The following is a 23,479-nucleotide window of genomic DNA, read 5'->3' on the forward strand; positions in this document are numbered from 1 at the left end:
GATATATCTCAGTTTGAGAAGTTACAAAATCTTAACTAAACGCATCATTTTAGCAGCATTTGGTATGCTGTTTGATCCCTTAGGAATTATGAATTCATTTACTGTTCGAATTAAACTCTTAATGCAAACTATGTGGGAAAAGGGTATTCAATGGGATGAGAATGTTCCCCTTGATACAGAATTCATATTTCAGGAATGGTTAAAAGAAGTTGAAAAAATAAAGTTTTTCAAAATTCCCAGACAGTACTTTACTGATATGTGTTGGAAGTTTATAGAAGTTCACATATTTTCTGATGCCAGCCCCAAGTGTTATGGTGCTGTAGTATATTTTAGATTTGAGAAGAAAAATAAATGTAAAACAAGTTTCATAATGTCGAAATCCCGTTTAGCTCCATTAAAAACGTAACACTCCCTAGGCTTGAACTTAGAAAACAAATTTAAACAACTGGTACTTTTGCCGTGTGAAGACCAACCCTGCTGATAAACTTATGAGGGGGATGAATGCTGAAGCTCTAATTAATGATAGTGATTGGTTTTCTGGTCCACCTTGCCTTTCAGAAGTAGATATTCGATGGCACATAATCAAAATGAATACCAAAGTTGACTTGCAAAACGTTAGTGAAGAACAAAAATGTGTTACTTTGAAAACACTTGTGGAATCTACAGAACCGTTACTAATTCTTGAATTGTATGGAAATTTAAACAAAGTTCTGGGAATAATGGCTTATGCTCTGCACTTCATGAACAGCTGCAAATCCGCTCATGAAATGCAATCTGGTGTCAGAATTTATTATAAGACATGTTCAACTTAATTTTCAGAAGAAATCAAGGCTTTAAAGAGAGGACAACCGATTAAAACAAAAAGCAAAATCATTTCACTTAATCTATTTCTAGATGAAAACGAAATTTTAAGAGTAGGGGGTAGATTAAGAAATGCAGAAATTGCCAGAGAAAGTAAACATCCCATTATATTGCCACATAATAATCACTTCACAAAATTATTAATACAACATTATCACGAAAAACATTTACACGGAGGGCTGCACTTAATGTTATCTGCAATAAGACAGAAATACTGGATAATAAGTGCAAAGAATGAAATTAAAAAATGCATTTGAAAATGCATAAAATGTTGCAGAGTACAAGCAGGAACATCTACTCAATTAATGGGAAAACTAACCTGCAAGTAGAGTGATTCCAAGTAGAAACTTTTCAAAGGTTGGCGTTGATTATGCCGGCACATTTGCTGTGACAATGAAAAGGAGAAGTATAAGACCAATTAAATGTTATGTATGTATTTTTGTTTGTTTAGCTGCAAAGACTATCCATTTAGAGATTATTAGCGACTTATCAAGTAAAGCATTCCTAGCTGCTCTAAACGATTTGCTTTGAGGAGAGGGAAACCTCAAGAAATAAGAAGTGCCTGCGGAAATAATTTTATAGGTTCAAATAAAATCCTCAAGGAAGATATTTCTTCATTCCAGTCAAACTCAAAAGTTCAAAGGTGGTTAAGAAATGAAAACATAAGGTAGATATTCAACTCGCCAGCTGTGTACATAGAAGGCAGCTGTTAGATTTATGAAGCTGCATCTAAACAAGTGTGTTGGAACTCAAATTTTGACTTATGAAGAGTTTCTAACACTAATTGTACAAATTGAAGCATGTTTAAATTTGAGACCAAAAACACTGGTCTCCAGTGATCCCAATGATTTGACAGCTCTGATTCCTGGACACTTTATTATAGAAACTCCTTTAACAACTGTTCCGGAGCAAGATTTAACCGAAATACGAGTGTCTCCATTGCAGAGATGACAACTAACACAGCAGATGTTCCAAGGCTTTTGGAAGTGGTGGTCTAAAGAATACCTGTGCCAACACAGCAAATGGAGACAGCCTAGCAGAAATATTTGTCTACAGAACTTGGTTCTCATTAAAGATGATAATATGCCTTCACTACGTTTTAAACTCAAGCGAGTAATAGAAGTGTTTCCTGGAAGAGACAGTAACATACGAGTGGTAAGACTAAAAACTGTGCACAGGGACATTAAACATCCTATTACCAAACTGTGTCCTTTACCAGTTGAAGAACATTAACTTTGAAGTGTTTGGTTTATATTGAATATGTTTTATTATTATTTTTTATATTTCTTTTTGTACTAATAATTTTATTTATTTGTTTTAGTTTAACCTTATAGTTAATTGTTCAATTGTAAGCTATTGAAGACGTTATTACTGTTCAGATGTTTAGCTAGAAAATTGGTAAGTGTAATTATGTCATTTTGTATTTTTGACGATTTTTGTATGTTTACAGTTTCTACATTTTTGATTTACTTGTTTGCATATTGAAGATTGTATTAAGATGAATATAATTCATTGGGGGGAGGATGCTTTGGACTCCTCGGTGATCACGGTGAACTGTACCCAGAGGGCACACCGCACAAAGAATTAGTTGCATTATAGGAACTTAAAGGGAGCGGTCATGCCAGAAATGTTGTGCTTATTACCCTAATTGATATAATTGCATAGTATCTGCCAGGTGGCAGAAAACCAGGTGCCAGGGGGCATAATGCTAGTATGATGTATCAATTTACATGCCAGGTGCAGAATATGTGTATCATGTACATACCAGGGGGCATAATGCTTGTAAACATGCCAGTTGGCATAAGGCCTGCAAATAAGGCTTGTAAATAAATGTACAGTAAGATATCTTGGTGTAAATAGATCAAGGAACATGCAACAACCTTCTGATCATTTGGATGCATACACTGACAGACATATATATGTATATTTTATGTCAGGGTAATTGGGAACTTTTTTAGATTGGGGTGTAAATATTATGTATAATCTTTCATTTTCTATTTTTATTTTATTTTTACCTCAAAAGGTCGTGCAGAATGAAATGTTTTTTTCAGGTTTTAAAGCTTCCAATTACTACCTCTAGAGAAGTCGGTCTACAGCATGGAAAATATGAATAATCTCAAATGTATTATAATACATTATTTAATCAGTTGATTTACTTTAAACAATTTTTTAAAAAACTTCAAAAATACTATGCGATCAATTTAACATTTGCTTTATATTTTTAAAATTTAATAGGTTTCTTTTAATACAGATTTAGAATTTTTCTAGGATGGTTTAATGTTTTAATAAATTCTGAATTTAAGTTTTTGATATATATATATATAATTGTTGTTTTCCTTTGCCGAAACACGCTAAGGTATTAGCTGGATTAGAGATTTAAGTCGCTTTTCCCTTGATAAGTCCGAATTAAACCTTGAGTTGGGCTAATTTACCATTTATTGCAATCCTTTGTACATATTTTCTGTGTTTTTGAAATGTTTTTTGATTTTTTGCTTGCATCATTTGAAAATTAAAATTTTGATTTTAAATTTATTAGTTTTCTCTCATCCCTTTTTGATTTCGAAGTTATCTTGTTTTGTAATTGTTGCATTAAGTTTTTATGTGATAACTTTTACCTCTTTAGTATTGCATGGTGTAACTATTTTACTCTGGAACTATAGTATCAAATGTACTTTTAAGCAATCACTTTTGAACTTTCCTCTTCTTTGTAATTATATATATATAAATGAATGGTGCAGTTTTAAAATTAAATAATAAATCAATGTATCCCTTTATATGGGCAAGCATAAGCTTATAGCATAAATTGGGCAATGGTCCACGTTTTTGATGCATTAATCACAATCCTTCGGTATGTCACACAAAACATATCGACTTGGTAATCAAATTCTTGACATACTAAATGTAGCATATGTGCTGTGATGGTCTGTACTGCATGCTTTATCTGACCACAAATTTCCTCAAGGTACATAGGCATTAGTGGTACATAAACTTGGTCTTTACCAAACCTGCAAAGAAAGAAATCACAGAGTTAAATCACGGCGAAAGGGGTGGCCAGGAGAGAGGGTTGTTGTCTGCTGTTACAATCAATTCCAATTCAGCATTCAAGAATTATATGATTAAGAAGCTCCTGTATATTCCTGTAAAAATGGGGTGAAGCACTGTCCAGTTGCAAAATGTAATCATCATAATTGGGTTCAACTATGGTAACAACATGTCTAGAAATGAGTCACCAATCAAATTCTTATTCGAAGAAAAATGGGCTGAGCACTTTCTGGCAGCACACCGCACAGAAAACATGCATGAAACTCATGTTGCACTCAAACCACAGATCTGAACACTTCAAAACGGAGCACAAAGAAAGACTTTTCCTGTTGCATCACCATCTTGGAAATTGATGCTGCAGCTGCACAGTAACCATGACAAGCAAACAGCAGGTAGCACATGAGAAACTTGAACAGCTGCCAATGCATATGGTATAGGTTTTACACGGGTAACATAATACATTGACTTATTATTAAATTTTTAAACCACACCATTCATTTATAAACACCCTGTATGTGTATAACAGAATGTATTTTAATATATAATGTAATCAGTTTAAATTTTCCATCTGTTTTTCTTTATACATCACCACATATTAATTTAAACAACTGTTTCACAGGTAAAGCTTTACACTTTCACAAAAAATACAACATTTACAATACAGTCAAAAAATAACAGTAATATTTATAATGGAGCCAAATTTTACAATTTGAAAGCTGGTAATTAAACAATGAAAGTAAACTAAAAAAAAAAAATCTTTACCATCAAAGTACTGTTACACTAAGTGATATGATATAATAAAACCTGAAATGTCCTGTGAATATGTCATACTTTTCACTTGAAGACTCAATATTAAGCCCTTTTGTATGTCTTCGGTGCCATCAGAAAGGTACTTTTGTAAATTCAGTTTTGGAAATAGGAAAACAAATCTGAAGACTAAAATGGATGGCTAAGTACACTTATTTTTTGACCAAAAATTCCTGTTAAACTATTGATCACTCAACTGAAGCATTATCATGGAGAAATAACAGACTATTACATGTTAAAAACTTAAGTTGAATTTGAAGAAGTATTCCAGAAACTTTCCAAATTATTTAAATCGAAATTGCATTCACATTTTGTCCTACAGAAAATAAAAGATTTATTATTTGTCCTGTAAAAGATATACATTTCTAAATATTTATACAAATTCACAATTTATTATATAAAACATAAGCATTTCACAATATTTAAATCAAAAATGCATTCATAATCTGTCTGACAGAATTAATAAGACCCATAACTTGTCCTGTAGTTCATAAGCATTCAAAATATATAAATAAATTCACAGTAAAGAATATATTGCAAACTAGCAAATTTTTCTAGTCCAAATCTTCCATTAGAATTTAATAAAATGTCTCCTGACTAGCAGCAGATTTATCTGCCATCATTTTAACAGTCAAGCAGTGACATTTTAGCAACTATTTTCTAACTTTTGCAGCAATTTCCTCATTAAAACAGAATCAAGAGATCCATTTGGGAATCATACATACCACCTGAATATCTATGGTGAGTAAATATCCCCGTATAGTTGTCTCATTAATTCAACAACCTCAGTATTTCCTTTTGCAAATTTAAAACACAATTTAATGTTCATTCTTTTTTTGGTACTGCATTTATAGCAATGTTCTCCCACTAACTAAGCAAACTCCTGCCACATTTTCTATTATGCTTAATGGGCAGTATTGCAATGTTTTTCATGTTATAAACAAAGGTTGGTCATTTAAATGACATACATTATTTGACCAATGGAGCTCTCATCTTGGCTACAATAAAATCAGTCTAGATGTTTAATTATCAAATTATGTAACCATGGAGTATTTAAAATCTACCACATTTAAAGTCTTATATTTATTAATTTAATTATACCTAACTCTAGTCTTCAATACATAAGGAGCCCAGCATGTACAGTTTTCCCTGGAGTTTCTTGAGCACTTTGCACACGATAATATAATTTCTGCTGAAATAATCTTCAAAATAAAACATAAGCATCTAAAGGCACCATCTAAAACCACTTTGCCTAGTAAATCCATAATAATAATTTCTCCATTAGAAATACTCTTCATCTGGTTCCAGTTGCTTGAATCAAAACTGCAAAAGAGATTTTTAGTATGGTTTATAAAATGTAACATGGCAAAGAATTATCTACATTATTATGAATAAAATTAGAAGGAAAAACATTTCAGTAACTAAAGCCAAATATCATTTTTAAAAATGTTAATTTTAAATCACTATTAATGAAAAAATAATTGATACTGATGGCTATTAAAACTGATACAAAAGAAAGGAAATCAAATAACAGGATCTTATTTACTATGCATATATAGTGTAATGGAAGGAAGACATGGTTAAATTTGAAGGTGGTTTGCAGAATTTAGTACACAGAGCTGCACAGCAATAACAGCTGTAATCTGGCTGGGCATTAAATTGAACCGAGCTTGGATGTCGGATATTCCATGTGGCTTCAACTCTTTGCCAAAATTCGTCAACAGTAGTGGCTGAGGAGTGGTGGTGTGCAGGTCCCAGGTGAAAGATCTAATGAATGTACTAGCCAGGGCAACAGTTAAACACCCTCTGTATTGAGGAAAAGATCAGGATAGCACAGACAACATGTGATTGTAAATTATCCAGTTGAAAGATGCTGTCATGCAAGCCTCAAAGATAGGGCACAGCCTTAACACTTCAGAAATGTAATGGCAGCTGTCAACATTTTGAAGATATGCAAGTAGGAAATGACCAGAATATGTATCCAAGTGTCACCCCATACTAGCATGCTAGGGTTGGGCACATATGACAATAAATGCAAGCTAGCAAGATTCATTCTCTTCTGTGCCTCTATACACAGATACATTCATCATAATGCTGTATGCAGAACCAGGATTCACCTGAAAAGATGACAGGTTGCCACTCCTGTCTTCCATGTTGTCATCGCACCACTGCAACCACACTTTTTTTTTTTTTTTTTTTTTTTTGCTGCAGTGTCAAGGAAAACTGTAACAATGGTCACTCTGCTGACAGTCTGCAGTGCTGCAGATGTCATTGTGCTGCTCCTGTGAACACTTGTGATCCTGCACATGAGCCAACTTCCTGACACGAGGTATGTGATGTGGCTGTACAATCCTAAAAAGTGAAGAACATGTTTGTCTTCTCAAGTGTTAGTGGCCTGGGCTACTGAGATTATGCATGTTTTCAGTATGGCTCTTCTGTAGCCATCGATTCCATATCTCCCTGACAATGAGATCCTAACCAACATATCTTATGAGGGTCACCCAGAAAGTATGTTTCCCACACCCCATAAAAAGAATCAAAATATAATTACCAGGAAAGATTTATTACAAAAGGTACAAAAATATTTCAGCTAATTCTCAACATAAGAACCATTGGAAGTGTAACACTTCTCATACTGTGGAATAAGTTTTTGTAATCCAATAAAAGTCTGCCACCTGAGAATGGAGGCAGTATGCCACAGTTGTCTCCACATCTTTGTCCGTGGGAAAATGATGACTGAACAGGAATGTCTTCATGTACAAGAAGAGGTGGAAGCCAGTGGGAGCGAGTTCAGGACTATAGGGTGAATGGCCAAACACGTTCCAGCTAAACTTCTACAGCAGATTTTTTGTGGAATTCACCACATGCCGGTGAGCAGTGTTGTGGAGCAATACAACACCAACACTCAGCATCCCAAGCCTCTTCTTCTGGATAGCTGGTTGCAAGTTCTCAAGTGTTGTGAAATAATGGTCAGTATAAACCATAGCATCCCTCAGCACAAACTCAACATGCAGAATGCCTTTCCTGTCCCAGAAGGCTGTACACATTGGTTTCCATGTGGATATGGTCTGCTTGAATTCAGTCCAGCACAGAAATCCATTTTGGCACCAATGCATCGACTGCTGCTTGGTTTCAGGAGTAAAATGAGAAACCATGTCTCATCACCTATAATGATAGTGTTGAGGTACTTGCCGCCTTCGTGAAGAAAAGTCAATGCTGCTTCCATGTGTTTCCTTTGCTTTTTGGGTGTATAGTTCTTTGGCACCCACCTGATGCATAATTTCTAAAACAAAAGGTGTTTCATGCACCACAGTTCATCATATCCACAGAAAATGGCTACTGAGTTCCATAAACTTTGTAGAGTTTAGTAGATTCACTTTTGTGTGAAAACTGGAATAGTAGTGACTGCACAAGAGAAGGATTAAAAGTACCCTTTATTAAGTCTTTAAAATTTACAATCCTGATTTGTTTACAAGGTAAAGTATCACAGTTATTCTCTTGAATTATTTAATTATTTAATCTTGGAGAATTCTTTAAGAATTCCAAGTTGATGTGTTTAAATCTTCATTGTTGTGAGATTTTCAGCAATTGGAAATACAAGATGAAGATTTGGAAATATACAGGTATCTTCAAAAACTAAACAAAGATTTTAAATTGCACTTTTAGAATTTAGACACATTCTAGACCAATTTCAATAGAAATTGAAAATATCAAATATAACTCACAAGATGAATTTATAGAATAGTTAACTGATATTAAAATTATGATTTTTTTTTAAAAAAATTGACTTAGTTAGTTTTGGATGAATATGAAAGTTGTAAAAAAATACACAAACTTTCTGAAGCAGAACTTTCATTTTTGCTTATATTTCCATTGTAGAAGTGGTGTTAACCATATTAATTTCATCTTGTCAAAACATAAAAAATAAAATGCAGAATACTTTGGACATTTAAGGCTTAAGCTCATTAACTTTGAAACAAACATTATTCATCTTGCCAAGAGTTATCAAAAACACCTGCCAAATGAACAGTGTCAATCAATTTTATGAAAAGTTTTATTATAATGCATCCAATTAGAAACATGTAATCTAAAAGATATTAAACACTGTAAAATATCTAAAAATCACATCAGTGTTTTCTTTTGTATTATCATATTTATGTAGTACAACAAAATGGGTTGATAAATTCTTGGAGATGTTGACTAACAAAAGCGTTGAGGGGACTCTGTTGTAATTTAATGCATAATAGCATAAGATGTCAGTTAACAAGCACAGATTGGTTTCCTAATGATCACATAAACATTAATCCTTCAAGCCAACAATTTAACCTCAAAACTCTAAACTTCTAAAATATGATAAAAATACAAATAATGATATTTTCTTGATTATAATTCAAAAATAACTCTCCCATTTTCAAGATGTAGAGGGTGTTCGGGATAAATTTGACATATTTATAATTGATTATATTTTTCCGTAGTTTGGAGGTATTGACACACACTACTCGTCATTTAAAAGTTTGGACCCTTCTTCATTCATATACAAGATGTCAGAAAGGATGGATGACTGGAACCCACCTGAATCATGGAAGAGAATAACTTGCATCATGATGATTCGTGCCGGCCATCAAAATAAGGATATTATGATTACTGCCCAATGTTCCCTGAACACAGTAAAAACAATCAGGCATGAACTAGAGACTTGCAATGGTGACTACGAGGATGTAGCAAGAAGAAAGATCCCTAGCAGATGATCTGATGGCGTTCGTACAGCAGAACTCCTCGCAAATCTGCAGGAGCAGGTGTTGAAGAACCCTGACATTGGAATTCGGGCTTTGTCACGTGAAATGAATGTTGCAGCCTCTACTATGAAATGAAGCTTGCACTTAATAAAGACTTTCACTACTACTCATACAAGCGGATTTTCTTTTTCCTTACGAAACTGTCAAATTTATCCCGAACACCATGTATATCTGTGTACTTAAATATATCATGACAAATATTTTTGAACTTATACATACAACTTGGTCGAATGAAGGGTTAAACATTTACAGTGTTTTTAAAGGTTATATTACTTTGACTTCTACCATTCTTGCATTTAGCAACACACACAATAAAGTAGAAGATGAACAAAACACTGAATGACTTACATATAATTAAAAAATTAAAGGCAACAATTTTGCAATAATATTTACAAGTAATTAAACTTTTACGGTAAAGCTTTTTTATTTATTTAACAAAAGATAATTTATGACAATAATAAAATTCACATATATGAAAGTTTACTTTTGAGATTTAGAAATATTTACAAACAAACTATGATTAATAAAAATATTAACATCATACCTTGTTGTAATTTCAGTCAATGTCCCTGAATTTTCAACTTGAATACCAAACATAGTAGATGCTCTAAGATATAGAAAGCCCTTTTTAGAACAACAGCAGAGGAATCCATACAGTTTTACTTTTACACCGGGTAACAATCCTAATATGTTGTGATGATATGGAACATATGCATGTATAGGATTTTCATAAAATGAATCAGCTAATTTCAAGCACAGAGTAGTTTTCAAAGTTAACTGAGAGTGACCTGAAATAAACACAGTAACTAAATTTTTTCCAATAAAAAATTAGCCACAAAAATAAACTGAAATATTTTTAAAATTCATGAAAATAAAATCACTTATGATTATTAATAACCATCTAAATAATAAGAATTACGATTTAATGAAAAAAATCCAGAATAATTTAAAATTTGAAAATATACCAACCATTAACCTTGAATTTAACTAAAATTCAGCTTTGATGAAGTAATAAAATGAAATGCATTTTAATTAAATAAAATGAATCCCCCCCCCAAAGCAAGTTTAGAGTTGCCAGAAAATTGCAGAGAAAGGCGAGGTTGCCATATTTGGGGCAAAATTGCCCATTTGGCGACATGCCATAAATGGATGGACACCATTCTAGAAGGAATTCTTACCAGTTTGGCCCAGAATGTTCTTGAAGGTAAGCCAAATGCTATCTAAAACCCTGCTTGTAAGTGGAGTAGCAGTCTAGTGTATTAGTCTCATTAGTGTATCATTGAGGCTATCAAGTGTACTGCGAGTCATAGTGTGGAGAGTCTTGAGAGTATATTGAGTTCTATGGTGATTTCCCACTATGTTTTACCACCAATCCTCGAGTTCCATATCACAGATTATGTTTCTACTGCATTGATATAAATATTAACAAGACATAGCGCACAATAAAAGTTAAGCTTTATTTAGGAACATCGTGCATACTCCCCGACAGCCTGCCTCTTTCGCTCTGCTCGCTACTCGTAAGAAACTTCTCCTCTAGGGTTGCCACACTTATCGGAGGGCGCAAGGCACGCTCCTTATCGCCATCACCACAGAGTTTCCCCCCAGTTCCTTTAATGGCTATTCAAAGGAACGACATAGGTTATGAAATTATCTCAAAGGATCCGTACTGTCGGGTATTTTTTACATGATTACAAAATTAGAATATAAAATTAGAAAAGATTAAAATGCAATTCAATATATAACAAGGTATTGACACATATAATAAACATGAAATAACAAGAAATATGTTAAGATATGAATTTAAAAAAAAATGTTTTAAATTGTTATGTAAGAAGCAAGTTTCTTAGGGAAGTGAACATGTCTTCCCGATCTGGTGACAGTTTGTGTATTAGAAAGTTTGTTTGCAGATTTATTCTGCTGAACTGTCTTTAAGTTTTTATTTGTTTTCAGTTCAGGCAAATTAGAGTCCGAAAGCAAATAGGCTGGTTTCACACGGTCTATAGACACAGTAGATTTCAGACCGTTAATATCAATTGTGAAAGTTTTGTCCGTTCTAGAAAGGACTTTATGCGGACCTGTATATGGTTGGCACAGAGGTGGCTTTACTCGATCGACACGTAAGTATACATGCGTACACGACTTTAAGGTAGCACTTACGTAACATTTTTCTTGGCAATGTGCAGATGTTGCTATTTGATTCAATTGTTGCATTCTATGCCGAAGATTCGTGATAAATTGTGTGTCATACGGAGATATCTTAGATGACGTTATCATATCACTAGGCAGCTTGAGAGTTGTGCCGTACACCAGTTCAGCACAAGATGACTGTAGATCTTCCTTTACGGCTGTCCGAATACCAAGCATAACAACTGGTAGTGTTTCATTCCAGTTATTGGTCTCATGAGCCTTGAGAGAAGATTTTAAATGTCAATGAAATCGTTCAACAATGCCGATGGACATTGGATGATAGGCTGTTGTTGTGATTCTGTTCGTACCCAAAATGCGCGTAAATTCTGCAAAAAGTGCGGATCTCATTTGAGAACCTTGGTCTGTTGTTATGATCGATGGGCAGCCAAAATGAGATATCCAACAGTTGAAGATGGCTCTGCAAATGGTTTCCGTTTTCATATCCGGGATGGGAATGGCTTCAGGCCATCTGGAGAATCTATCTATTAGAGTCAAAAGGTACACGTTGCCTTCTGATGGAGGTAACGGTCCGACGATATCCATATGGATTTCTGAAAAACGTGCATCAGGAAGAGAGAATGTGCCCAGTGCTGCTTTAGTATGCCTAGTAATTTTCGATTTTTGGCAAGATTCACAGGATTTCACCCAATTTTTGATATGACGTTTCATATCGGGCCATACATAACGAGAACAAATAAGCTTCGTAGTAGCTGCAATTCCTGGATGTGACAGATTATGCAGATGATTAAAGATGAGTCTGCGAAAGGAATTCGGAACAAATGGACGAGGAATGTCTGTTGATATGTCACAAAGAATATTACCATCAGAATATTGGCACGGTTTAAATTCCAGTTTCAAAGATGATGTGTTGTTTTTGAGAAGGTCTTGTACCTCCGGATCATGCCGTTGAGCTTCCGAAAATTTTTTAAAATCCAAAAATGGAGATTTTGTTATGGAATCAATTTCGATTCTTGAAAAAGCGTCAGCAACGACGTTTTTTGAACCTTGCACGTGCCTAATATCAGTAGAGTACTGAGAAATAAAATCTAAATGGCGCAATTGTCGAGGTGAACATTTATGAGGGTTCTGTTTAAAAGCGTATATTAACGGTTTTTGATCCGTATAAATTATAAAATTTCTGCCCTCTAACAAGTGTCGGAATTTCTTAATTGCAGAATAAATTGAAAATAATTCCCTATCGTACGCGGACCATTTCTGTTGACTTTTATTGAGTTTCATAGAGAAAAATGCTATAGGTTCCCATGTTTGTTGAGACAACTGCATAAGTGTGCCGCCTATTGCGACGTCTGAGGCATCTACCCAGATGCTTAGCTGGGCTCCGGGAATAGGGTGTCGCAAAAGGGTAGCTTGAGCAATGGCATTTTTGGCAGCAATAAAGGCTTGTTCAGCATTCTCATTCCAATTTAATTGTGGGGATGACTCCTGAACACGAGAACGAGATTTCTTTTTATTAATATAGCCTTCTAACAATTTTATTAAAGGAGAAAGAATATGTGCTGCTTTAGGTATGAAACATCTGTAAAAGTTAAACATGCCTAAAAATCGGCGAAGCTGAGTGAGAGTGGTAGGTTGAGGAAAATTTAAAATACATTTGACTTTGTCAGGAAGGGGTTCAATTCCGTTTTCACTAAGGTGAAAACCTAAGAAATCAATAGACGTTTGACCAAAGGTGCATTTTGAAACATTTATGCAAAGTCCATATTCCTGAAGTTTGGAAAATAAAGCTTTCAAATGCCTGCAATGTTCCTCAGAATCTTTAGAGGCTATGAGCAAGTCATCGACAAAAGCGTAAACGCCTTCTAAATCCCGCGTGACTTCATCTATAAAACGTTGAAAAGTCGCGGATGCATTGCATAAGCCGAATTGCATACGGGTACTTTCGAATAAACCGAACGGTGTGCATATGGCGGTTTTGTGGATGTCGGCTGGGTTAATTGGTATTTGATGGTATGCCTTAATCAGGTCGACATGACTAAAAATTTTAGTACCGTGCAATGCAGCAGTAAAATCGGCTAAGCATGGAATAGGATATTTGTCTTTTATTGTTTGAGCGTTCAATGCTCGATAATCTCCCACAGGTCTCCATTCCAGACTTCCCTTTTTTGGAACCATGTGAAGTGGGAATGCATAATTGCTGCTCGAAGGTCTCAAATGCCCCTGAATAAATGCTTGCATTTTTCACGCAACCGACGGTTTTAAAATGCGTTTTTAAATCTTTGAGACATTTGTTTCTGAGATCAGGCACCAATTCAAAGAAATGGAGAAAATCTGCTCCAAGAATGGGTGTACTAACATTTGCTATAAGAAAAGTCCATGTGAACTGTCGTCTTAATTTGAAATCCAAAGAAAGTGTTTTTTGACCATAAACATGAATAGTAGAAGAATTAGCAGTGAAAAGTGTTTGTTGGGACGAATTCCGTTTTTGAGAATTATTTGCTGGAAGTAAGGACACGTCAGAGCCGGTATCGACCAAGAATGAAAGGTTTGTTCTACGGTCACGAACGAACAGGCGACGTGAAACTTGAGGCAAAGAATAAGTCGCCTCTATTCTTTGCTGGTTTCGTTTCCCTGCCATGAACAAGGTTTTGTACATTTGTCATCTCTACACTTTTTCCCAAAACGTCTATGATACCAGCAAACAGAATAATCTCTCCTTTTGGAATTGCTTCTTTCCTTATTGCGATCTCCGCGATTTGGCGAGCGACCACGAGAAAGAGAAATGCGATCAATACGTTTGTTTAATTTTTCTATTTGTTTAAATAATTTATCCTCAAGAGACTGATCGACTGTGCGAGAAACGGCACAAGTCCCTGGGGTTGGATTTACTTCTAAAATTCTGTCAGCAATTTCTGCAGCTTTATCTACAGTTAAATTGGAAACCGCTGCCAAAATAGACTGAACAGTCGAAGGCAAACGTTGAAGGAATAATTCTAACATTAAGTTAAGTTATCAGGAACATTTAAAGATTCTGCTCGACGCTTCATATTTCTAAGCAAATCGGAAGGTTTTCGAGAACCTAATTCTTCTCCAGATAATAATTGGCGAATTTCTTGCTGAGAAGATTCTCCTGCACGATTTATTAACTCAGTTTTAAGCTTTGCATATGGATCAATAGGGTCTGGTTTCATAAGTAAATCCCGTACTATTGATGCAATATCTGGAGGAAGATGAGCAACTACATAATTATATTTAGTAATGGATTCTGTGATAGATTTGGGGGTGGCAAGAGCAAAGGTACTTTCACACATAATAAACCATAAAGATGGGTCTGATCGGTTATAAACCGGAATTTGGACGGCATGAACATCAGACATTGTGCAAGGTTTTTAAGCCAAAATAAAAGCAAAAATTTAACTAAAGAAAATGAAATTAAATGATAAGTAGAAAACAGAATTATAAAATGATCTATAATTACTACTCATCTGTGATTCGGAGGACGAAAACCGATGTAATCCATTACTTCTGGTTTGGAGATCTTGAGTGATGGCTTGTAGTCAAAACTGAAAGTGCTTGAGAACTGTTCATACGATTTAACACAGTCCGGGTTACCATTATGGTGATTTCCTGTTATGTTTTACCACCAATCCTCGAGTTCCATATCACAGATTATGTTTCTACTGCATTGATATAAATATTAACAAGACATAGCGCACAATAAAAGTTAAGCTTTATTTAGGAACATCGTGCATACTCCCCGACAGCCTGCCTCTTTCACTCTGCTCGCTACTCGTAAGAAACTTCTCCTCTAGGGTTGCCACACTTATCGGAGGGCGCAAGGCGCGCTCCTTATCGCCATCACCACAGTTCCGAGAACGAGCGAACCAAGTTTTTCGACGACTGTAAATGTGTTTTTGGAGCTGTCCTGAGTAATACTGGCTCATAAATTGTATTTTCATTCATCATCAAGTGATAGTTGTTAATCAGTCCAAATCTACGAACCCGTAAGAATGCCACAATATGGTAAGTTGGATATTTCTCATATATTGATTTGTGAGTTTCATTTACATTGAAATGCTGGAGAAACAATTTAGAACACTTGATTGGTATACTCAGATACTATCAGTAATTATCAGTACCAAAGGTTGTTTAAGAAGTTTCAAAACTGAATTTTTTAATCTTGAAGGTAAGATGGTAGTTGCCTGCCAAGGAAGGTGGATGATAATTTTTTCCCAACAAAAATATTATGGCCATTGAAATTTTAGAAATAAATGAATAAACTTTTTAAAATGTTCAATAAAAAGTTCCATATACTAAACGAAAATCAAAAAATTCATTTTGATTAATTATTTAATACTTTTTTTTTTATCAGGGTATCTCATAAATCAGGATATTTTTCAAAAAAATCATGTAAAATCAAACTGGCATACTACATTGTAGAAGTACAAGTTTCTAAAGTATTCACTTTTAGAAACTTGCTACAGAAGTGGCATTTTTTAGCATAAGGATTTCAGTCTACAAAGGCTCATAATTGCTTTCAGACATATTTGCAAATATCATATACTAAATATTAGCAAGATGATTTTCTGTTTCTTTTACAAATACTATTGATCACCTATTTTAAAATCTGGATGTTTTAAAAAAAATTTATTCCAACTGCTTTTAGTAAAAAAAAAAAAATAATAATAATAATAATAATAATATATTGAAAAGTTCTGAAAATGAAGTCACATTTGAAAAAAAACAGTAAAATAGTGGGACATTCAGTATTTTGTTGGCTATCCTTTAGCTAAAATTACACTTTTCATGCAACTTGACAAGCATTCGACTAATTTTTTTGAGTAAGAATGTTCCATTCCTATGTAAGAATTACTTTTAGCAGACCTTTTGAAGAAGTACAGTCAAAAGTCGTTAATCCGGACTCGTTGGGAGTTCAGCGATTCTGGATTATAGATCATCAGTTTAAATCTCGTAAGATGGCAAGCAGAAATTCTAAAATTAAAAATATGAAACCGGAATTTATGAAATAAAGAACAATTATGATCTAAAGGGTATAAAAACTTAGAAAAAAAAAATTAATATTTATTTGTTTACTTTATTAAACATTTCTTTCAATGTAAGTTGTTTAAGTTGCTTTGTTTTATGTGATAATACTTTCTCTTTAAGTCTATAAACAGACATAATTTCTTGTTCAGTTACAAAGTTCCGCTGTTCAAGTCCCATAATTGCTGTGCTGAGAATACCGACTAACTTGTCAATCGAAATTTTTTCGTTTTCACTAACCTCTCTGTCACCTTCCCCATGTCTTTATCCATTTTTTGCAGCAATTCCACTTTTTGTTTGATGGACATAGAAACATACTTTCCTTTTGTAGATCCTTTGGGAGCTCCAGCATCAGAAATTCTATTTGACATAATCAAAAGTTCAAGTTTACTTTTATAACATTACTCTTAAAGTCTTCAAAAAATAATAAGCCGCATCCAATTCGAAGATTAAGGAACAACGCAATCATCAACATTAACTGAAATAGATAATTAGATAATTTTAGCTTATGCCATCCGTTATACATTAAACGCGCACGCAAAAATGTATTCTGCGCTTGTGCACACGCATATGCACAGTCGTAAAGGTTTTACGCGCACGCGTAAACGCCTATGCGCATGTGTCAACTCGGTGCATGCGCAGAAAGTTTTTAGCTTTGAGGTCCGGATTATGGGTGTCCGAATTAACGACTTTTGACTGTATAATGTTTTCTTATTCTTTCCTCTTACTATTTCCATGCATGTTAGGTAGGATTTAAAATTATCTGGAGAAGTTTTGATTCATAATTAATATATTATTTGATGTAAGGATACTGTATAATTAATTACCGTAAGTGAACATTTAGGGCTATCTGTTTAGGATTGTTATCCTGATATAACTTGAATGTTTTTTGCATTCCACATTTTCTTGCAGATGATTTCTTTCTGATCATCATTAAAAATATTTGTACTAATTCATACGTCTTTTGATAAATACTAAATTTCTTGTTTAAAACTATTATGCCTTTACTCTTGTGCATAACATATTAGCAACTGTCTTTTCAAATTCAATTCATCATTCATCTTTTGCACAGAGATTAATTCATCTGTCAAACACAAATATATTAAATTTTGACTTTTCTACAAATATAACATTGTTCCAAAGTAATAAAATTTTGCTTACTATGAATTTTGCAAATTCCAGACATATTTTCCTTGTTTTCTCGTTGACTAAAAATTTCCTTTTTTGCTGATCGTCCATAATATCCCCGAGCTTTAAAATGATTTTTCTAAAACCTTTAGGGGTAACTTGAATTGCAAACTGTTCTTCTAAATTTGATCAATGTTTTGCAATGCAAGTTTTTGCTTTTCTTTGATTTTTTGTAGAATAAATCTGGTTCCTTGGTATTAGCTTGGAATGTTGTCCAGGCTTCAGTGCATTTTGAACAGTTCCAAGCAATTTCCGTTGTTTCGTAACATCAAAGATGGTTGAAAACTTTACATCAAGAATTTTTTAGATATTTCAAACACTTTTACCATCTTTAAAAAGATAAATTATAAAAATTTCTAACAGAACTGGCAGTTAATTTGTCACTCCTTGGCATGCTCACTTCAGATATGAAAGCATTAACATATTTTGCTAAACAAGTAATAATTTTCAAATGCAGATGACAATTTTTGTGATGTATTTTCATTTAAGATAAAAAATTATAAAGAATGAATGTCTACCCAAATGTTTCAGCAAAAATTTGGAGTGTCCCAATTACTATGAGAGTTACTGATTAGCACTTTTTGAACAAATTATTTTAGTACAACAAATATTTATTTTACAATAAGCAAGGCTTAACATAGAGAAAAAATAAAATATTACAAAAAAAATTAAGTCTATATTTCAATATTTAGTACAAGATCTTGTAGAGACATTAGGCTAATTGGAAGTAGGAAAGATGAAAAATATGCAACCGCCTTCGCCGGGAATCGAACCACGGACCTCTGGAATACCGGCCCAGCGTGCTACCGTGTAACGTCGTCAGCTATTTTCCCACGGACTCCCATGAAGTCTGGGAAAAGGAGACTTCAAATGGGCGCCAGATGACCACCCTGATGACACTTACGAATTCTTGAGGTCGAACGTGACCCCCAACAAATGTGGAAAGCATATTGTTTTTACGAAAGGAGAAAACTTTCATACAAGTTCTCACGGGTTGTGGAGTGTCCATTGTGTGTATGCGATAGACTGTCGCCAACTGCCTGTTTCTCGAAATAATTTAGATAGACCTCCCAAAAAGACGTTCTGAATTTTCCCACGGAAAATCTCAGTTTCTCAGGCTGTCAAGACAGTATCTGAGAACAAATCAGCGCCTGTTAACCAATGGAAAGATGCTCCGAAAAAGACGTTTAGCGAATCACTGCAGCAGACGCACAAGACACGCCCAGAAAACCTGGACATAAAAACAGTGAGTGAAAATAATTAGAGAGATTTTTAGTCTGCAGAATACGCAGTCGTTGCGTAGAGAAGAGAGAGCCTTTCTCTTGTATTTTACGGCTCTTCCCGAGTCGCTAGTAAGTTTTAGAGAGCCCCTTTCTCTCTTGTGTATTTTACGGCTCATCCCGAGTCGCTACTAAGCTCTGTCAAGAGCGGAAAAAGAAACTCTCAAGAAGCGTAGCCGGACTTTTTCTCCGCTATCTCTGTTTGAACTTTGTTTGAACTCAAGTGATTATCGTTTCCTATTGTAAACGGACTACTTTGCTAAGCAAACTACTTTGTTATGATAAGCAGTTGAACTTACCTTAAAATTCAATTTGTGAAATTTAACACTTACCTTTATTTTATTTACGCTACCCAAAATAAAAACCTGACTGTTCTAAAATCGCTACAACTGTTACACCACGAAGGCACGCTAGTGAAGTGGGAGAAATACCTTATATACTCCCCTTTTTAAAGGGCGACTAGTGTTTTAGGGGACCTAGTCGCCAAATCCTGGGTGCAGAGAATCATCATCCACAACCCTTTTAGTTCAGGCGTTACTTGTAGAGACATTAGGTTAATTTGAAGCAGAACAGATGAAAAAAATGCAATTGCCTTCGCCGGGAATCGAACCACGGACCTCTGGAATATCGGCCCAGCATGCTACCGTTACACCACGAAGGCACACTATGGAAGTGAGAGAAATACCTTATAATCTATGCAAATGTATTTCAAAAATGAAATAGTCCAAAAATAAATGAAAGCTGCTGCAAATACTGGAACATTGATTTTATTCATGAAATAAGTTCACATTTTAGTTACTATTTTCAATACCTGATTACACTATCCCATTGTAAAAATATGATACAAAATATAAAATACAGCCTATTAACATTTGCATTTTTGAGTACATTATAGTACTGTCAAAAGTCGTTAATCCGGACTCGTCGGGACTTCGGCAATTCCGGATTATCGATTTTTCCGGATTATACATTATCAGTTTACATCTCGTAAGATGGCATGCAGAAATTCTAAAATTAAAAATATGAAACCGTAATTTATGAAATAAAGAACAATTATGATCTAAAGGGTATCAAAATTTACAAAAAAAAAAAAAAAAAAAAGCTTAATATTTATTTGTTTACTTTATTAAACATTTCTTTCAATGTAAGTTGTTTAAGTTGCTTCATTTTATGTGATAATACTTTCTCTTTAATTCTATAAACAGACATAATTTCTTGTTCAATTACAAAGCTCCGTTGTTCAAGTCCCGTAACTGCTGGGCCGAGAATACCGCCTACCTTGTCAATCAAAATTTTTTCGTTTTCACTAACCTCTCTGTCACCTTCCTCATGTCTTTATCCATTTTTTGCAGCAATTCCACTTTTTGTTTGATGGACATCGAAACATACTTTCGTTTTGTAGATCCTTTAGGAGCTCCATCATCGGAAATTCTATTTGACATAATCGAAAGTTCAAGTTTACTTTTATAAAATTGCTCTTACAGTCTGCAAAAAATAATAAGCCGCATCCAATTTGAAGATTAAGGAACAACGCGATCATCAACATTAACTGAAATAGATAATTAGATAATTTTAGCTTATACCCGTCCGTTATACATTAAACGTGCACGCGAAAACGTATTCTGCTCTTGCACACACGCATATGCGCAGTCGTAAAGGTCTTACACGCACGCATAAACGCCTATGCGCATGTGTCAACGCGGCGCATGCGCAGAAAGTTTTTAGCTTTGACGTCCGGATTATAGATAATTCCGGATTATGGGTGTCCGAAATTAACGACTTTTGACTGTACAATTAAAAGTGTAGCATTTTTGTGATACTAACAGCAGAATGCCATCTACTGGTAAAAATTTGGCTGAAATTTATTCTTATACTAAAAAATAATCCACCTCTAAATAATAATTAAAGTGCGATTTTCACCTAAAAATAATCAGGGTTCGTACACATTTCTGCACACGGAAATTAAGTACTTTTAAGTACTTTTAAGGACCATTAATGAAAAAAATTAAGGACCTATGAGCAAACGTGAACTGAATAAATTCAATTTAAGATATTATCTATGCCTGAATTTCACTTTTGTAATACCATCCTAAAAATAAAATAGATCCCTAAGTAGTACGCATTATTACTAAACATGAATTAATTAACATAATTGTTAATAAGTTTGAGAATAAAATAAACTATGCAATTTATCAAGTAGCATTAAATATTTTACACTTATGATAGTTGGTCCTATTTGAATGTTTATATTGATTTCCTTCTCTTTTAAGCATCTTTTCTAACAATTAGAGATTTGTCTCAATATGCAAACCAATGCTCTCACTAGTTTCTGAATGCTTCATCTCCTAACTTATCAACCTCTCCATAATGTACCTATGAGGGTTTAATTGATCTGGTAAAAGTTAAATAGTCCAAAACGCCCGACAGACGTAAAGCATATTATCGCTATGTCTGAAATTAACTACAATATCAGACAAAGGTTTAAATAAGCCTCTTATTTAAAAAGAACTTAGAACATAAAGGCATGTTCTGATGCTAACAAAATCAATTGCAGCTCACGGTGACATAATTAAACAAGAACAGTCAAATTCAAACTAATAATGTGGACTAGTGGTCAAAGATATACAATTTAATTGTAATTTAATCTGGCTCAATAACTCTATCATATGTGGAAATAGAAATTGGAAATTATAGTAAAGGTTGAAATCATAAACAATTGGGTAATTTACATAATAATAACTGCACATATTTTTGAAGAATAATTTCCTTTATGTACTCAGTTCCTTTTTTCAACACGTTTCCTTTTCATTTTAGAATTTTTGGATTTAATTAAGGATTTCCGTTATTCTAAAAAACACTAAATGCATTTAGAATGTACAGAAAAAACGGCTAATTTTATTTCTTTAGTAATATGAACATTCAGAAGCAATATGAAATATATATAGTAAAGGATGGTTACAGAGCTGATGTGGCAGAATTTCTAGAATTTAGTGACACACGGAACAAAATCTAGAAATGGCAAAACTTTTAGAATTTAGAGCAAGCACTGGAAGCAGAATTTAGAAAGGCAGTATGCAGCAGAATTTAGGATCCACAGAGATTGCATAAGGTGGGAAAATGCCTAGTGCCAGCTATGTGTATGATGCATTAAGAAATATTAGACGAATCTTTCAAACTGTAAATTTTCAATTTCTTTATTAATAAAAAAATCCCTTTCTATAATGCCTGCCTATGTGATAAGATCAGAAGCATTTTTGATATTTTCCATGCTTCTGTCTAGTGAAAAGTAAAGAAACTAAAGAGAAGATAAACATGTTAAGATTCTAGTATCAGAAGTAATACATTCAAATATTATGTTTTCATTGTTCTTCCAGATGTTCTCCCAAAATTAAGAAATTCATTGCAAACTTTCTGTAAAATACATCCACTACGTGTTGATAATATGGAGACATTTTTCATTTTGTCACATATTTCTCGAATCTTCTAGAATCGTGAGTCTATAAATCTTGCCTTCAAATCCTTTTAAACTTTCCAAGCTGCAATGTCTAAAATCCTACTGAAAAATTATCCATACCATTTCTGTAACAGAAAAAAAAGCCAGAAATATTTTGGAGAAAAGTAGGAGGGAAAAAGTATAAAATTAATTTTATGGAGAAAACTGATGCACATTCTGAGAAATTTGAATATTCTGAGACAATTACATGGGAAAAACTCTTACTATGAAAAAATTAAAAACAAGACATTTTTAATTAATTACATAGCTGCTTTTGCTAAGAGCTGTTTCGTAAATTATGCTTTATAGTATTATACCTTGTTTATTTTTCAGATTTAAAATATTGTACAAGTTGCCAAAAAAAAACTTTATAATATGACAGTGGAAAATAAAAATGTTTTATTTTAATGTTATTTTTTAAATATAATTTCAATATATTACCATTATTTTAATAAAATTTATCAATGTTACGATGTTTTAAAAAAAAAATTGTCGAAAAATTCTCAGATTTTGGAATTAAAAAGTTTCTATATAAACTAATCTTAAAATCGCCAAAATGTTGAAAAGTCGCCAAATTTAGAACCGTTTAATAAATGAATTCACATCCCCAAAAGCAAAAAGTTGTTTAAGAGCTAGCTTTTTACTAGAAAAAATGAATTTCGAAATGTTTATGTTTCATTTCTTGCTTACAAACTCGAGTATCCCATCATTTATATTATAAATAGAAACAAATTATAACTCATGAACCCATTCAAAAGATTACCATATATAAGGCAGTGAATCGCCAAAAATATTCCTCAAAATGCTAATTCACACTCAAAATG

The 23,479-nt window shown here is 33.7% G+C and overlaps 1 protein-coding gene and 1 non-coding gene across 7 annotated transcripts in view; both read right to left on the bottom strand.

The window, feature by feature from the left end:
* LOC118191291 (uncharacterized) overlaps positions 1-23,479 on the bottom strand; it is a 234,831-nt gene that overhangs the window by 24,131 nt on the left and 187,221 nt on the right. For 5 of the 6 annotated variants that reach the window (XM_085815704.1, XM_035362093.2, XM_035362092.2 and 2 more), the window contains 2 exons: positions 10,051-10,294; positions 5,812-6,033 (listed from right to left, as the gene is read on the bottom strand). In XM_085815704.1, the coding sequence (XP_085671830.1) occupies positions 5,812-6,033; positions 10,051-10,294 (466 nt within the window). The remainder of the gene's footprint in view (positions 1-5,811; positions 6,034-10,050; positions 10,295-23,479) is intronic. The other variant, XM_035362094.2, reaches the window with a different exon arrangement.
* TRNAI-GAU (transfer RNA isoleucine (anticodon GAU)) lies at positions 19,752-19,823 on the bottom strand. The gene has a single exon. It is a non-coding gene; the product is annotated as a tRNA-Ile (tRNA).

The sequence above is a fragment of the Stegodyphus dumicola genome, chromosome 4 (assembly GCF_044657685.1).
Source record: "Stegodyphus dumicola isolate Sdum_Otavi_A_Nest chromosome 4, ASM4465768v1".
NCBI classification, from domain to species: domain Eukaryota; kingdom Metazoa; phylum Arthropoda; class Arachnida; order Araneae; family Eresidae; genus Stegodyphus; species Stegodyphus dumicola.